At 36.2% G+C, this 17,837-nt stretch overlaps 2 protein-coding genes across 2 annotated transcripts; both read left to right on the top strand.

Annotated features, from left to right (window-relative positions):
* Positions 1-510: 510 nt before the first annotated feature.
* Positions 511-9,610, top strand: dusp11 (dual specificity phosphatase 11 (RNA/RNP complex 1-interacting)). Its single transcript, XM_077243507.1, has 11 exons — positions 511-604; positions 1,055-1,122; positions 3,672-3,747; positions 3,835-3,966; positions 4,134-4,257; positions 5,179-5,239; positions 5,361-5,407; positions 5,475-5,550; positions 5,653-5,814; positions 6,455-6,616; positions 8,694-9,610. The coding sequence occupies exons 2-11, from the start codon at positions 1,088-1,090 to the stop codon at positions 8,953-8,955; spliced, it is 1,137 nt and encodes a 378-aa protein (XP_077099622.1). The 5' UTR covers positions 511-604; positions 1,055-1,087; the 3' UTR covers positions 8,956-9,610.
* Positions 9,611-10,189: 579 nt separating this feature from the next.
* On the top strand, positions 10,190-17,727 carry stambpa (STAM binding protein a). The gene is made up of 10 exons (XM_077243514.1): positions 10,190-10,343; positions 10,920-11,134; positions 11,946-12,021; positions 12,110-12,205; positions 12,315-12,678; positions 12,779-12,903; positions 14,038-14,175; positions 14,266-14,378; positions 14,470-14,569; positions 15,711-17,727. Exons 2-10 carry the CDS (start codon positions 10,932-10,934, stop codon positions 15,765-15,767), a joined length of 1,272 nt encoding a protein of 423 aa, XP_077099629.1. The 5' UTR covers positions 10,190-10,343; positions 10,920-10,931; the 3' UTR covers positions 15,768-17,727.
* The last annotated feature ends 110 nt before the right edge of the window (positions 17,728-17,837 follow it).

Here is a 17,837-nt window from a genome sequence, read left to right as displayed (position 1 = left end):
AAAGAGAAAATCTGTAATTTCCAATATACACTCTGCTTAATTGCCTTTTTTTATTTGAAGGTGCATCTTTTACATTCGTTCAAACAACGTGTAACAATCGTGTAACAACTGTTTCCAATACCTTTCACACAAATTCGTGGTAGTTCTAATAAATATATTTTCAAACAGGATGGGACAATTGTTCTATAAGAGGTTTTGGGGCCTTCATATTCACATATGACCCAACAATAAGTTCCAGGGAGCCTTCGTCCAAGAGCCTTGTATACGAGACCTTGTGTAGGGTATGGGACAAATATATTACAGCATTAATAAACATGTGTATTCAATGTTATAAGGTCTTCTGAACCAAACTGGATTGCGTGGCCTTAACCCCCCCTTTTATTATTGTTATTCCCTGGGCTTCTGGTAGTCAAGGGCCTCTGGGCGCTAGCCCCATCCCTGACTGTGTTTTAGTTGTTTCTGTCGGCTCGCATTCAGTTGTGGTTGAGTTGCAGTTTCACCTCCCGGCCTGAGAGCGGCAGCAGCGCCTGTGGTCACGAGCAGAGGAATTACGTCAGAGGTGTTGGCCACGCTAGTCTGTAACGTGGAAGAATATATCACAGAGGTAAACGGGCCACTTTTCAGTAAAAATATTTAATTCTTTATTGTATTTAAGTATAAAAGCTGTCATGACGCAATACAGATCTCGAACACAACACTTACTTGGTAGTTTAAAAAAAGACAGTTAAGGCCTGAATGTTAAATTAAGTTTGTTTTAGTAATAGCTAAAAGTGAAACCAGGTCTGGTTTTGATCATTTTAACTCGTATGTCTGACGCACTTACCCCCGCTTTCACAGACAAGGCTTAAGCTACTCCCAGACTCAAATGCATATTTGAGCTGTTTTAACTGAACGCAACTGCAATGACATAATTTAAAATGTGTTAGTACCATTGTTTTTCTTTCTAAGGCATGTTTTTAAAATCTACCTATATGCTTTAAATGATCTAAGGCCTAGCCTAGCTGTAATAAAATTCACGTATAGATGTAATCAAACATATCTGTTTTTTCAAAAGTGTATGGCATTGTAAAGCAGCTGCTGTGAAGACATGCATTCAAAGATGAAAAATGGCATTCCTGACAGGTGAGTTTTTATACTTTGACTTATTTCATGAGGTTGCTTAAAGCAGGGGTTCTCAAACATTTTGGAGCCAGGGACCCCTTACGGGGGAAAAATATTTCCAAGGACCCCCTCATATTTATAACAGTGACTGAGCCCAAAGTTAATGTGGGAGCGCTTAATGAAATGTTTTGACACAAATAGTCTTCACCCAGGGTCGTATGCAGGGTTTTCTAAATAGTGTACTGAGGTGCCAAAAGTGATCTTGCTAGGGGGTCCAGATCCCCCCCGCCCCCGCCCCCCCCCGAGGAATTTTAGATTTTCTTGATCTACACATGCATTTTAAGGTGTTTTTAAGGCCAAAAAATGGGATAACTATAGCTTTAAAAGCATGTCAGTGGGCAGTGGAATACATTTTTTGTCAAGTAGATGACAGTTTAAATTTTACAATGAATGATCCACATACAAAATGGAAATGCAGAATGTATAAGATTATTGTTCACATCACATCAAAACACAATCACATATTCCAAACAGGAATGGCCTGAGATGAATGAGAAATGTTTCAAGGATTATTTTGCAAAGATGTTAAATTCCAATATTTGAACACATTCGAGGTACACAAATAGTAGGCCTATAGTACAGTAATAATGGCAAATTATGTTTAATAGGTGCTTGTGTTGTTAAATTGTGCTTATATCCACTGTAATTAGCTAAAAAAAAAAATGTTAATTTCATCCTGGACACAGTATGCTTCTCTTGACCTGTAGCTGGGAGAGCGGGGAACAAAGTAATGCTTTTTGACTTTCTCAGTTTGTGTAAATTCACTTGGGGTTCAGAGTATTTATTTTTTCCCACATTAATTTCACACGTGTATAGATCTTGTTTAGCCTACATCTTATCTCACACTTTATGACCGAATAACTGAAGCGTCATGCGGAAATGCGCATTTTGACATTGACGAGCGCTGGTAGTCTGCTGAAACCGCTCAGATGAGAAGGTCAGTTTATCATCGCGATGTTTAATATCCTTGCAGCGCCAAATTAGAGTTTATATTAGGCAATTATTTCAAAACTTTCATTTTATAATAGGCTACACATTAAAAAAATTACAGAGGTCCAGACCTGCACGTATCAGCATCTTCACATGTGGAGAAATGAGATTGGAACAACAGCAAGTCGACGGTATAATGACTGACCGTCACTGCCTTCATAGTGCACAACAGACAAATTAAATTAAGCAGAACTTTTTATAAGTTCGGTGAGTATTTTATTTTGATAATGAATAGGTTTTGATGTAAAATTAGCAGTGCTAGAATTGACATAGCCTATTGTGCGCGCACGCGAGACGCCGGCGCGAACACTTGGAATGTTTCCTATGCAGTGGAAACAAAGGAATACTCTTATTTATGGTCATACAGATAAGAGTACATCATTCAAAACGGCAAAATGTCAATTTTGTATTTGTGTGTACATTAAAAATGACTACAAAATGTCATGCCTTTTAAAAATAAAAAAAACAACAGGATGCCGGTTCTGCCGTCTCTGTCTCCTTCTGGCGCTCGTGCCCAAAAAACGACCAAAACACAGCGAATACTTGACGCACAGGCATAAGAAATATAGATAGATTATCTATCTATAGAAACCTTTAAAAGCATACTTTTTTATTATTTGACATTAAATGCATTAGGCCGATAAGTCACTTTGGAATAAATAGCAAGTTTTCAGATGATAAAGAAAACATGACTTATAGTCATGGAAAAACGGTAGGCTGTTATAAATTATTTCGCGGACCCCCTGGCTATCGTTCACGGACCCCCAGGGGTCCGCGGACCCCACTTTGAGAACCACTGGCTTAAAGTGATGGTTCACCCTAAAATGAAACTTCTGTCATTAAGTACTCGCCCTGATGCTGTTCCAAAACCATAAGACTTTCGTTCATCTTCAGAAACACAAATGAAGATCTTTTTAATGCAATCTGAGAGCTTTCTGTCCTGCTACGCAACTACCGAATCTTCGAAAAGTTCATAAAGATATCGTAAACCTAATAGTAATCCATATAAATTTAGTGGCTTAGTCCAAATTTTCTGAAGAGACTCGATTGCTTTAAATGATGAACAAATTAAATTTAGACTTTATTTCACATATAAACATTCATCAACTCACTCATAAGTTGTGGTAAACAGAAACATTAAGCGTGTGAGAACCAATGAGGATCATTCTGGTGTTACGCAGCACGTTTGAGCCTAAATTCAATCTGTTCATCATATAAAGCGATCTAGTCTCTTCAGAAAATTTGGACTAAAACGCTCAATTCATATGGATTAGTTTTACAATCTCTCTATGAACTTTTTGAAGCGTCAAAGTGTCAGTTGTAGCTGTCAATGGAGGGACAGAAAGCTCTCAGATTTCATCAAAAAGATCTTCATTTGTGTTCTGAAGATGAACGAAAGTCTTACGGGTTTGGATCGACATGATGTTTAATGACAGATTTTTCATTTTTGGATGAACTAACTCCTTTAACTAAAGTAAACCTTTAAGATTTTTTTATTACTAAAGTTATATTTTCTTTAGATGGACAGACTATACTGCAGTGGGTAAACGGATCGCTGGAACACGCTTCATCGCCTTCAAAGTACCTTTAAAAAAGGTCTGAAGATACAAACAAATCCTTTACCTTGAAATGATCATATGAACTTGGATTTAATTCCAGCGCTGCCTGTTCTTCTTGTTATAGTCTTTTAGATCTCGTTTAACACAATCAGAAGCATTTGAACCATTTGATCTTGTCCATATGTTGGAGAAGGAAGGACAAGAACTGGGACTCATCATCGATCTGACCTTCACAACGCGTTACTACACAGTAGAGGTAGGAATAAAGTCACTGTTTCTGATGATAAATAAAAAGTTAATCATATGAACTGAAAACATCTCCTCCCTGCTGAAGAATTTAGCATGATGAGATTGGAGCAAAAAATATGTTTATTTTTTTCATGGTTGTTGTACTAATTGTCTGTAAATGTACAATTGTTTTAGGATTTGCCAAACACGCTTTACTACCTGAAGATCTTCACAGCTGGGCATGAAGTGCCAGATAATGCCACGATTCTCAGCTTCAAGAAGGCCGTCAGACATTTTCTCCATGACAATGAAAACAACGGTAGGTTACAGTTAAAGACCCCCTGTAGTGAAAATCATGTTTATGTGTCTATGTAGTGTTTTTAATATGCTTAAAGACAAACCATGTGCAAATTCATAAGTCAACACCATTGCTGAGTATGTACTCCTTATAACTGCTGTGAACCAAAGACGGTTGAAATCGCTGGTGTTTCTAACGTCACAAACTACCTTGTAACCAATCAGATCAACGTGTGATCGTCGACAAGTGGATCTCTATGGATATATAATTTGCATGTTCATAGAACTTCGTATCCGTGTACTAAATGAGGCAAGGGTGTAGAGTTACATTCAAGCTATTTTAAGGCATGAAGAATTTATTTTTCCAGGAAAAAAAATAATTTTGGTGATTTGGTAAAATTATTGACTACAGGGGGACTTTTTTTAAAATCAATATGAAATAAAAAATGACTTCTTTTTAAAAAAAAATTTATTCAATACCGTTCAAAAGTTTAAGGTTGGTAAGTTTTTTTTTAAATGTTTATGAAATATGTCTCTTTAGCTCACCAAGCTGTATTTATTTGATCAAAATATAGTGATATATTATTACAATTTGACATAAATGTTTTTTATTTTAGTATGTTTTAAAATGTAATTTATTCCTGAGATGCAAAGCTGAATTTTCAGAATCATTACTCCAGTCTTCATAGTCACATGATCCTTCAGGAATCATTCTAATATGCTGATTTGCTGCTCAAGAAACATTTTTTATTATTGTTATCAATAATGAAAACAGTTGTTGTGCTTAATATTTGTATCAAAAACATGAAACCTTTTTTTTTTAAGAAGTCTTTGACGAATAGTTAAAAAAACAGCATTACTTGAAATCGAAATCATTTGTAACAACATCATATATGTCTTTACCGTCACTGGAGAATGATTGACAGTATATATTTTTTTACAGATAAGCTGATTGGTGTTCATTGCACACATGGTTTGAATCGCACTGGCTATCTTATTTGTCGGTAAGTAGCATATTTTTTATGAATGTTTGCAAACATGCCAGCCATATTCGTGATCAATCAACTTTGTCTGTAGATGAGCTATTGCATCCATCCGTTGTCACTTTTAAATATTATATCATAGATACCTAATTGATGTTGATGGGATGAAGCCCCAAAAAGCAATTAATTGTAAGTATACTCACTTGTGTATTTGGCTGCTTTTTTGATATTATCTAAATGGTGTCATTACTTTCAGTGTTCAATGCATCAAGAGGGCACTCAATTGAGAGGCAGAACTATCTAGATGACCTGAAGAATGGGCCCAAGAGAAGGTGAGCTCTTCTACACAGTTGTACGTACAGTACACATATAACTTTATATATTATAAAGTTTACTGTTGTGTTTAATTTTACCTTTACTTTTATCTAATGCAGTAATGTGGGAATGGAGAAACCAGACCAAGATCCCTCCCAGGGACTAGCAAGGGAGACACGACATGAGGCTCCTCATCATCGAAGGGAACAGCACAACCATGATCCTCCTTACAATGGACGAGGATCTCATCAAGGGCGCAGGAATCCCCAACATCAATTTTTGTAAGCTTCTCCTGTGCTTTTTTTAAGACTTTGAAGAAGGATTGTGACGGTCAGTTGTGCATATCCCAATGGATTCCAAATGTGAATGGCAAAAATTCTCTGAAATCACTCTGGTGATGTCTGATCTCCTCAGTTTCAAACAGTAGAAATCATTTTGGGCTGATATGAATGGCAACAGATATACAGCAGGGTCACCAAATCTGATAAAGCTGTTTAAAAGTTCACTGAAATCTGTTTCCCACCTCTGTATCAACCAGAATGACTGTAATGTTCACCAAATTCATTATTGTTAGTTTATATCATTGCAAAATGTAAACAGTATTATCGCACAGCTCAAAACTTTATCCACATACATGAAGAACACTCACATAAAACGATACTATACATCATAGCTCAATTGCTTGATCCATTGCAAAATGTAAAACTAAATTATCGCACAGCTTTAATCTTGTAAATCCGACTTTAAGATATTACAATATTCTAAACATTAACATCATGATTTTAAGTAAGGGCTGCTTTACAATAACATCAATTATAAAAAGAACTATACAAATAAATTTGACTTGATTTGACTCCATTAGATCTCTTGTTCGGTGAAGTTTATGGTTGTATTTAATTTAATTTTTTATCTTGCATGCAGTAATGTGGAAGTGGAGGAACCAAACCAAGAACCCTTCTGGGGACTAGCAAGCGAGACACGACATGAGGCTCCTCATCATCGAAGGGAACAGCACAACCATGATCCTCCTTTCAATGGACGAGAATCTCACCAAGGGCGCAGGAATCCCCAACATCAACTTTTGTAAGCTTCTCCTGTGCTTTTTTTAAGACTTTGAAGAAGGATTGTAATTTGTGTGAACATCTAAAGCCTTGTTCAGACGGTCAGTTGTGCATATCCCTGTGTGTGTGAACGGCAAAAAAATCTGATATTTAAAAATCTGTTTTGATAGACGTAGTCCAGCAGAGGCGTCATGCACTTAGTATTTTTGATGGGGCACCACTTAGGGAAGGGGGGTGGGATTTGTTAGTACTTATCTGTATTTAAATGTCAGAAACATAAACATTATATGGTTGAAAACACTGAACAGTTAGCGGCAGACAAAGAGCAAACGCAGATTTGAATTTAGCAGTTGATCATGTGACGCACTGAACGTTCTAATAGCGGTATGATAGTAGGATTCAATGGGTTATTTATCAATTGTATAAATGTATATTTTTTGTCTTTTGGAAGCTGCATTCAAATCCACTCGGCTCAAAAATCTGAATGGTCCTGACTCCTCTGTAGTCCAGTACCGCAGCTCCACATTATCAAATTGCAAACCCAGCAAAAATTGAAACCAACCAACGCAGGCATTTTTCCATGAGACCCACAAATCAGATTGGAAGAGTTGCGATTCACAGTGTGGACAGTCAATCATTAAGATCTTTGCCGGAGATTATCTAAATCTGGAGACGGCAGCGCCGGATGGACTTAAGGACTTTTAAATTCATTTTAGCTCAAAAGACACTTTCATGTTTGAACTCTAATCACTGTATATGGCAGGAATATTTATACCCGATGCAAAAGACTATGCACACTAAATATAACCATAGTAAACATGGTAGCCAAATATGACCCCTTGAAGAACTCAGACAAATCATATAGGCTATTGCACTCATGTTTTTATTTTATCTGTCAGTACGTCTTGTCTCTTAATACCGGACTGTCTGATATCCATAATTGGCTCCGCATAAAATAAAGCAACTGCGGTTTTTCGAGAGGTTCCTCTGTTTATCTGACTGAAAATATAACCGTATTGGGAGTGAGTGCAAAAGTTCCTCAGATCGTATTTTTGGTGGCATATTTGTAGAAATTATCATTCTTTCTAAATGTGATGTAAACATACTGTCCTGTGACTACAAATAAACAGAAACGGATGCGGCTAGTACGTGTGTTCTCTTTTTTGTGTGAAATAACGGTAAACCACTTTGTTTCTGTGCGACTGATGTGCAATCTTGACACAAGTTAATTCATTATGATCAATGTATCTCTTTTTATAGTAAACTTGTGGTAAAACATTGATGCTTGGGTTTAAATTTTTAAGTAAGGTGAAAAGGATGGTTTGTGTGACGTTGTTTTAGAGAGGCGTGTTACGAGCGGGTTTTAGTGAAGCACTGCAGAGCTTCCGGCATGGTTTTGGGCTCGGTGCTACAGGTCCGAGGCTATTGGCGCTTTTCCACTGCATGGTACGGCTCATTACGGTTGGCTCGGCGCGGCACGGTTCGGCTCGCTTCACTTTTCCCCTGCGTGGTACGACTCGACTCGGCGCGGCACGGCTCGGTTTGCTTTAGCTCGGTTGCTTTTCCACTGCAGTTAGTACCGCTTCAAAGTGGGTGGGATTATGACTGATCGTTATAGTGTATCCGCTCCTCGGCAACCAACAAGAGGAACGTCTGCGCTTCTCGTCCACTGACCAGTGGCTGTTACTGGCTATTTAAATCTAGCGGGTTTGATGTCTCGCAAATACAATGACGCTGGCAGTGACGATTCTGTCTGTCTGACCAATCAGTGATCTACAATGCTTCCACGTCACATTTTGGTATCGGTACAGTACGCTTGGAACCTCAACAGAGGTGGTACCATTTAAAGCGAGCCGTACCGTACCATGCAGTGGAAAAGCGCCACAAGTGAGCCGTACCGTACCATGCAGTGGAAAAGCGTCAAAGCGTGCCGTACCTTACCGTACCATGCAGTGGGAAAGCGCCATATTAGCCCGGCACGGCCCGTTAAAGCCCTGGCTCACACTGGGCCAAAGTGGAAACTCGGCTATTGTCTTATTGTGCATGATTTAGCAAGTTGGAATGCTGTTCCTTAATCATTCTCTTAAATTTCCCCTTAGCCCATTTCAACAGAGTAACAACATGACGTCGTTCAGAGCACCTGAGCCACAGTCCTTCCGTCCTCCTCTGTTTCCTCATCCACCCCCGGGCGTAAGACCAACGAGACCCGGTTTTCCCAACCAGAGTGTCAGAGGATTCTACTTCAGTCCTTCAGCCCCGTATCAGCCTCCACATCGTGAGCCACATGCCCCTCTAGACAGATCAACAAGACCTCCAGGGCCTCACCGGAAACCTCGACACAAAGATAGGTCTCCTCGCTGAAATGGAGGAGACTTCATCTGGTCAACCCAATCTGCTGGACTGTGCTGTCAATGTTAAATCATTCTCTCTGTGAAGGAACTGTGCTTATTCTTTAAAGAGTAAATGGATGTGGTCTCTCAATGAGCTTGACTTTTTTTTTTTATTGGACTCCGCTAGCTAACAATATAAGTTTTTTAGATTCATTTATCTGTTATTAGGTCATTTTATTGAGCAAATCTAAATCATGCACACAATCAATGACTGCTTCATATCTTTAATGGATTTAAACAAAGCTCCGTTGTCCCTTGTATTTATATTCTCAGAAGTGAACCTTTGTTTTTAGTGTTAAATGGGCTGTTTTATTATTTTTTTAATTGTGTTTTCATTTTGTGACCAGACAGATTGTGTGCTTGGACTTTGCCTCAAACTGACATCAGCACCATTTCTTAAGAGTTGAATGAAATGAAATATTAAACATCATTGCAAGTGCAATTACACTTGTTTTATAATCAACTTATATTTTACATATTTTATAAAGTAAATTTTTTTTATCTGTTGAAATATTTTAGCTGATGTACGGTCCATTATTTAGGGTACAATTCTACTGGTCAGATGATCTCATTATTCTGTGAGAACCCTGGTTAAGGTCAAATTAATAAAAGGCTTATTGGCTCAATCACTTGTAATTATGAATTTATTTATGGGTTTTAGAAAATGAGCTATTAATAAGTAGCAGATATATTGTCATCGCCACTGAAAGGGAAAATTAATATAATATAATTAGAATATATATATTCAATACAATAACTTTTTTATGGTATATTATAAAAGTTAAATTTAAAACAATTTATTGACATTGAAAAGTTCTAAATAATTGGTATATTGGTAAAAAAAATCTCAAAAGCTTATAATTTTTTCTTATTTTTGCTGCATTCTATCATGTATCGATACGAAATAAAAGTTGATAGTGTGATTTGAAACAGTACCTTTCTTTATTATTATTTAAAGGTCTGAAGCGTTTTTGCTTATGAATATACACAATTAAGCTCAATAATAAAGCAATGCCTATCAGTGTAAAATTATAATTAAAAATAACAGTAAAATGAATATACGGTTATAACGGTACATAAGTTAGATTTTTTTTTAGCTCATTATAAAAAAAAAGTACAGCATCATAGTGATAAAAGCCAGGTCTAACAATATGGTGGAAGTCTTTCGCGATTGGTCAGTCTCAGGCATTGCGTCACCATCAGCTGACTGAAGTGGGCGGGGTCTTTCCATACGATGCAGGAAGTGTTATATTACACATCAAGAAGCTTTGTATTCCACGATGTCTAAATATGACATATATATTTAAGAGAATTACACCAAAGCGTCGTTAAAAGCATAAAGGACTGCGGTGAAATCAGGTAGGAAAGCTATTTTATATTCATGCAAGACTAATCTTTATTGTCATTGTTTTTAGCTGGTTGGCCTGTCAATAATGGTGCCACCAGCAATGGTGCCACCATTTAAGTCAAAGTTAAAGTTTAAAGTCGTATTTTATGAAGTCTCGCAGCTTATTTACATATAATGCGTATTAATGTACAACTGTATATATATATATATATAATTACATATAGAGGCCCTTAAAAAGTATTTAGACAATTGACCAAAATTTAAAATGTATATCAATGAATTAAAAAATATAATATCAAACAAAATGGCATTTATTTTATGTTAAAACAAAAACACCTTCACCAGTTCTGAGAAAAGACCCTGAAGGATTTATTAGCATTTCACAGTAACATTTGATTTCATATCTAATGCAATGGCTTTCAGACATTTTAAAGTGTCCAAATCATTTTTGAACCCCCTTGTTTGCAGTATAAATTACTGTTTTATGAATTATTAACCTTACAATAGAAATAACTCCACCCAGAGTAAGGAGCTTTATCATCAGTCAGACTCAGTACAGTGAGACTGAGTGTGTTATTGATCTGCAGGGAGGAGACAGCATGTCTGAGAACTGTGACTCCAGTCTGACGTCTGAGGAGAGGGTCCGCGCTCTCACTAAACTGGGCAGCTCTGTGGACGTCAGCGAGGATGTGCCGCCCCGCAGATACTTCCGCTCAGGGATGGAAATCATCCGAATGGCCTGCATCTATGCAGAGGAGGGGAATGTCGAGCATGCATTTATTCTTTACAATAAGTACATCACGTAAGTACAGCCAGAACAGGCGGAAAGGGTCAATTGCCTGGCAGTTTGGTTATTGATTCCACATATTCAGATTCATTATACTGTTCTCCTGATGTAAAAAAAAAAAAAAAAAAAGGTGATTTCCATTAGCACAGTACAAAATAAGGCCTGATCAATCATCATGATAAAAAATGTATCGTTAACCTCAGGAGGTCAAACTAAATTTATTTCTATTTATTTTATATTTTGAGATTGCAGTTTTTTCCAAATATTTTACTAAAATCGAGAATGTCTAAATACAGTTTTAAACCCTGACTTAAGTGGTTTTGTTATATACTAGACATACATTTCTTCATATACTATAAATAAGATTCAATAAACATCACAATTAAATGTATTAAAAATAACGTTATTATTAATTATAAATATTATTTATATATATATATATATATTATTTGGAAAATATTTTGAAAATATAAAATAATTTTCATGCGTTTTACTTCTCTGTAGGATGTTAATTGAAAAACCTGCAAGACATCGAGAATATAAAAAAAATCTACATTCTTGAGAAGAGAAATCAATCAAATCAGGGGTTTAAACTGTATTTAGAGTGATTTGTTATTTACTAGAAATATATTTTTTCATAAAATGTTCATAAATTGATAAACATCAAAATTAAATAATATTAACAAAAACTATAAATATCATATTATATATAAATAATAAATATCTATAAAAGAATAAATAATGTTTTTTTAAATAATAAAAATGATATTTTGAGATATTTAAATACTGTTTACTGTTTACTTAAATGCATTTTACTTCTTTTTAGGTTGTTTATTGAAAAGCTTCCAAGACATCGGGATTATAAAACAGCCAACATTCCTGAGAAGAAAGAAACGATGAGGGTAAGGGGAATTTCTGGGGAATTTTTTTTAAAGCTTCATGTGAGAGAATTTCCCTAGCTAACTAACATCCCTTATTTTCCTTCCACAGAAATTGAAGGAAATCGCCTTCCCGAAAGCTGAGGAACTGAAAAAGTTGCTTCTCAAGCAGTACGATAAAGAACATGGTGAATATCTTGTCCAAAAGGTGGGTTCATAACAGTCACAATAACATTCAGAGGCAGGTTTTTTTTTTAAATTACACTTATGAACTAATTCAAATGTGTTTTTATTGACGAGTGTGTGAACCCTGTCAGAGAGCAGAGGATGAGGCCCAGGCTCGAGAAGTGGCCCGGCAGCAGGAGCTGGAGGCCGAGCGGCAGAGACAGGCCGAGCTGCAGGAGCGCCAGCGCGAGAGGCAGCAGCTCAGCGCCTTTGAGGAAATGATCCGCAGGCAGGAGCTTGAGAAGGAGCGCCAGCGCATAGTGCAGGAGTTCAGCGTCCCGGTGTCACCCACCTCTCCCCGAGATCTCCTGGTGCCTGACGTACCAGGACCTCCACAGGCCTCGTTTTCACCACTGACGCCCCCTGGAGGAACCCCAAACCACGTCTCTCCAAGTTCAGGCCTCCCAGCGTTTGACCGCTCGTTGAAGCCTAGCGTTCCAGTCAGTGCAGGACACAGTGAGAGCTCTCAGTTTGCACATCCTTATTGACACTATTACTCTGTTGTCCTGTCATTAGGTTGAAGTTATATGGTTTGTGTGTGTGTTTCTTGCCTTAGGTGTGTTGGTAAACGGCTTGCGGCAGCTCTTTGTCCCCGCCGAGCTGTGCCAAAGGTTTTTAAAGCTAGCTGATGCCAACACAGCACGGGCGGTGGAGACCTGTGGGATTCTCTGTGGCAAGCTGGTACGTGCAAAACATTTTCAGACACTTACAGACTGACAAAGTAATATAGTTCTAGTTAGGTCAATCTCACAAAAGAACGTCTGGCTTATATTTCACCCCAAATTGAAAGGAACATATATATATATTTTAAATTAGGAAAATAAAGCCTATTTTTATGACATTATGGTTTTTTATACATATATTTTCATTACAATAAGAAGATTTTACCCCAAACTCTAGTTTTAATTGTTTACGTTGTAATCTGGATATTCTTTAATAGTAACACTTCACAATAAGCTTTCATTTATCAACATTAGTTAGCTAAGAATGAAGAGTACTTCTACATCATTTATTAATCTTAGTTAATGATAATCTCCACATTTACTGCTACATTTTTACATTTTACACCTGTTAACATTAGTTAATGCACTGAACTAAGATGAGCATGGACATTTTTATTAACATTAACAAAGGTTAATAAATGCTGTAGAAATAAATTGGTCATTTTTAGTTTGTTAGTTCATGCATTAACTAATGTTGACAAAGGAGACCTTATTGTAAAGTTTTAGCTTTTTAATAAAGTAAAACATTACTGTAATACAATCATTTTTAATTAACAGCGTAATTTAGAGATAATATTGCCATGATGTATTCATAATTTACCATTTAAATAATATATTATTTGTACATCTAAGCACATTTTTATTGTAACGTAAATTTTTAATTATTATTATTATTATTATTAAATTGTATTCATACAATGGTAGTATTTGCCTTTAATTTATTAGTTAGTTTAGATAAGAAATAATAATATATATTAAGTAGAGAACAGTTTTTTTTTTCCTTAAATTTTTCTGGAAACTGTGATAATTTTTTTTCAGGATTCTTTGATGAATAGAAAGTTCGAAAGAACTTGTCTTTATCGTCACTTCTGATACAATTTAATGTATTCTTGCTGAATAAAAGTATTAATTTCTTTCAAAAAACTAAAAAAAATCTTTCTGACGGCAAACTTTTAAACGGTAGTGTACATAAAACTCACATAATACCTCTTGAATATAATTTAATTTGGGCAAACTGCAATCTTAATAACTGAACCTGAAGAAATCTGTTGTATTATGAGTAAAGCACAAAACAGTGTGCTTGTGTTCGCAGATGAAGAACGCCTTCACAGTGACGCACGTGATCGTGCCCAAGCAGAGTGGAGGACCAGATTACTGTGACACCGAGAACGAGGAGGAGCTTTTCCTGATCCAGGATCAGAACGACCTCATTACACTGGGCTGGATTCATGTATGGAATTTTCTGGACAGAAAGCATGACTTATAATATGGCAAATATGTAGCTTGTCAATAATCAATCTCTCTTTTTCTTTTTTGTAAGACCCATCCGACCCAGACAGCCTTTTTATCCAGTGTGGACATGCACACACATTGCTCTTATCAGATGATGCTTCCAGAGTCTATAGCCATTGTGTGCTCACCTAAATTTAACGAGTATGTTGTCAGCTATACGTTGGGCTAGTTATTTTGGGTGATAGTAAGCAGGTAAAATGGAGCAATAACAGTCTGATAACATGTGCTCCAGGACGGGCTACTTTCGGCTGACAGACAACGGTATGGATGAGATCTCTTCCTGCAAACAAAGAGGATTCCACCCACATCCAAAAGAGCCGCCCCTGTTCTCCGTGAGTAATGCCTTATTAGTGAGTTAAACCAGGGGTTTTCAAACTGGGCTCCAGGGAGTGATAGGGGGTCTGTGGAAAAGTGTAAAGAAAAACAGTGTAACCTTTTTTTAAATAATAAAAAATAAGTTTAAAATAACTAAATGAAAATATAAAAAATAAAACGCTGATTAAAACAAATAAATTGAATTTTATAAATAAAACATCTAAATAAATAATACAGTACAGAAAGTCCTAAAAATCACCTACAATTAAAAATATAAAGATTAAAAAGCTTAACAATTAAAAAGCTAATTCAAAATATGAATAAAGCCATAATAAAAAACGAAAAGACACTACACTAGGGTAGTATGCGATTTCTGATGCAGCACGCTGTATCAAGTTCCCGCCTATTCTCAACCGCAAGCCCAGCTGTCAGTCATGACGTAACAACCCATTTTTCAAGCATCAATTAACTAACTAAAAATAAACTTACTGGGAAGACAAACACCTAAACATACATCAGTGTGATAATGGGATTTAATTTATTTTAGTTTGGCTCGGACCTATACTGCAGCCAGCCACCAGGGGGGGCGATGATTTCAGCTGCGTCCCAAATCGCACACTATATACAGTAGTAGGCGAAAACAGTATGTAACAAAAAAGTATGTCTGAATTCACAGTACTCATTAAAACGTAGAAAAAAAGTACCCAGATGACCTACTTCTTCCGGCAAGATTCTGAAGTGTGCAAACGATGGACACTTTACTATCCCATGAGGCCACAGGAGAGGATTTGTGAATGGCAGGGAAGCACCGCAACTGATGCTGGCAGCTCACATGACAGTGACAACATGGCAGATGTAGTATGTCCGGATTACATATTACACACACACACTCATACTTTATAGAACATGTTTATTATCGGTCTTTAAGTAATTACTAAAAACTACTAAAATAAGTACCTACTCAAGAGAGTATGCGATTTCCGACGCAGCCTTGTGTGACACAGGGTCCATCCACCTAAAAGATTGAAAACCCCTGTTTTTTAGAAACCTCTAAACATTGAACTTCATTACTTAATTCAGTTTGAATGATCTAACTGTGTCCTTCCGCCATATTGTAAGTGCACCATATAAAAGGTTTTGTGTGTGTTTTGTGTTCAGGCTAGTCAACACGTCATCATCACAGACGGAAGTGTGACCATGCTGGATTTGCGGTGATGTCATTGCTGCTGCTTTGAAACATGTGCCTTTGCTCTTGACCTCACAGTGACCGATAAACTTGCCAAGGAGCTTCTAATGGGTCAAAAAAAGTCCAGCGCCGATCATTGCTACATTTGCCCTCTATTACCGTGTCTTAGCAGTCTGTATTTATTGATTTAATTCCGAAAAATAATATCCAAATGTGACCAATAAAAGCTTAAAGTTGAGGTGCGTAATTTTTAAAATTAGCAGCATCCAGCGTGTTTGCATAAATAAAGATAAGATCTCATGAAAGCATAACAGAAAAATAGAAATGCATGGCTTCTGTGAGCTTCCATTTATTTAAAAATTCACAACAAAAAGTTTTCCAGCACAAATATCTAAACATTCTTAAATCAAGAAACATTTACTTTTGTAATAAAAAAAAGTCTTACCCCATTGACAGATATTCTTGTTTTAAGCATAAACTCGCTTAATTTTGATAAAGTTTTCAGAAAACAAGACATAATATCAAGTAATTTTTGTTCTCAAATAAAAGTATCTTGATTTATAAATTACTGTATGTTTGTAAAGGAAAACCAGACAAAATACCAAGGATTTTTTTTCTCACTTATGCCGTCCACTTAATAGTGTACTATTGTTATATTTGATTTAAGTATGCAGTTGTTTTAGTTCTGCCTCTGTTACTGGAAATGTTTCAGACCTTTATGTTGGTCATATGCCATTACAACCAGTTTCAGACAGACTGGCTTCTGTATTTCACATGGCAATGAATCATTCAGACTGTTAAAGATCCAAAAATGAAAATTCTGTCATCATTTACTCACCCTCATGTTGTTCCAAACCTGTAGGAGTTTCTTTCTTCTGTTGAACACAAAGGAAGATATTTTGAAGAATGTTTGTAACCAAACAGTTGACGGTAGCCATTAACTTCCATAGTATGGAGGAAAAAATAGTATGGAAGTCAATGGGGTCCATTTGGTTACAAACATTCTTCAAAATATCTTCCTTTGTGTTCAGCAGAACAAAGAACTTGAGGGTGAGTTTTCATTTTTGAGTGAACTATCCCTTTAACATGATGGCAGATGTAAATAGGGAGCAAAAACACAAGTTCTTTCAGCCAGACTATTCTCTGTTACTTTCCATAACATGTTGTTGGACTTTAATTTTTATTTTGTATGTAATTTTCTGTAGTCATGAGGTTCATTTGAAGGGTCTGAAGCTTTACATCTTTTATTAGTTAAATGCAAACATATCTTCATGTGAAATATTTTCTATTAAGGCAAGAGACACTACAAGGAAAACCATCGTCAGTAGAATTGGTCAGTTTTGAGATTTTGGGCTATTTGCTTCTTTCAGACCAGTGAAAAGATTGCATTTAAAATATACATTTAGGTGTTTATTTTATTACACTTTCCCCTGGTTTCATAGACAAAGCTTAAGCTAGTCTGAGACTAAAATGCATGTTTGAGGTGGTTTAAATGAAAGCAACTTGCACTGATATATCTTAAAATATGTAAGTGCCATTGTTTTATCTCAAGAGGCACACCAGTTTTTTTTTTAAGGCACATTCATAAAAACTACTTAAATGTCCTAATTAAACTAAGGCCTAATCCTGGCTTAATTTAAGCCCTGCCTGTGAAACCAGGCCTTAATATGTCAACAAAATGAAACAAGAATTTTGAACATGGCTTTATCATTCAGATTTCTGTTCTGGAGATGTATGCAAATATGTGCATATTTAATTATATAATGGCTCATTTTCATATGTAAACATAACATTTCAGAACTACAAAACCGTTGTTTTAATGTGCTGTGATTAATCCACTGTGGTGATATCTATTAGTGAAAATAGTTACCCTTTCACATCACCTGTGGTGTTTTTTGCCTTAAGTTGTATTAAAGGCTTTGAAAACTAGCATTCTTTTTATTTCACTTATGGACTGAAAATAAATAATATTTTTATTGCTTAACAACATTCACTGTGGGGGTGTGCTATTAATGTTTACGTGTACTAGAAATGGTAAGCTACTTAAAGGGATAGTTCGCCTAAAAATGAAAATGTTGTTATCATTTACTCACCCTCAA

Source organism: Siphateles boraxobius, unplaced genomic scaffold, assembly GCF_051911475.1.
Source record: "Siphateles boraxobius isolate OS27281-9 unplaced genomic scaffold, OSU_SipBor_1 25, whole genome shotgun sequence".
Taxonomy (NCBI): Eukaryota; Metazoa; Chordata; class Actinopteri; order Cypriniformes; family Leuciscidae; genus Siphateles; species Siphateles boraxobius.
This window is presented reverse-complemented; position numbering and strand designations above follow the sequence as displayed.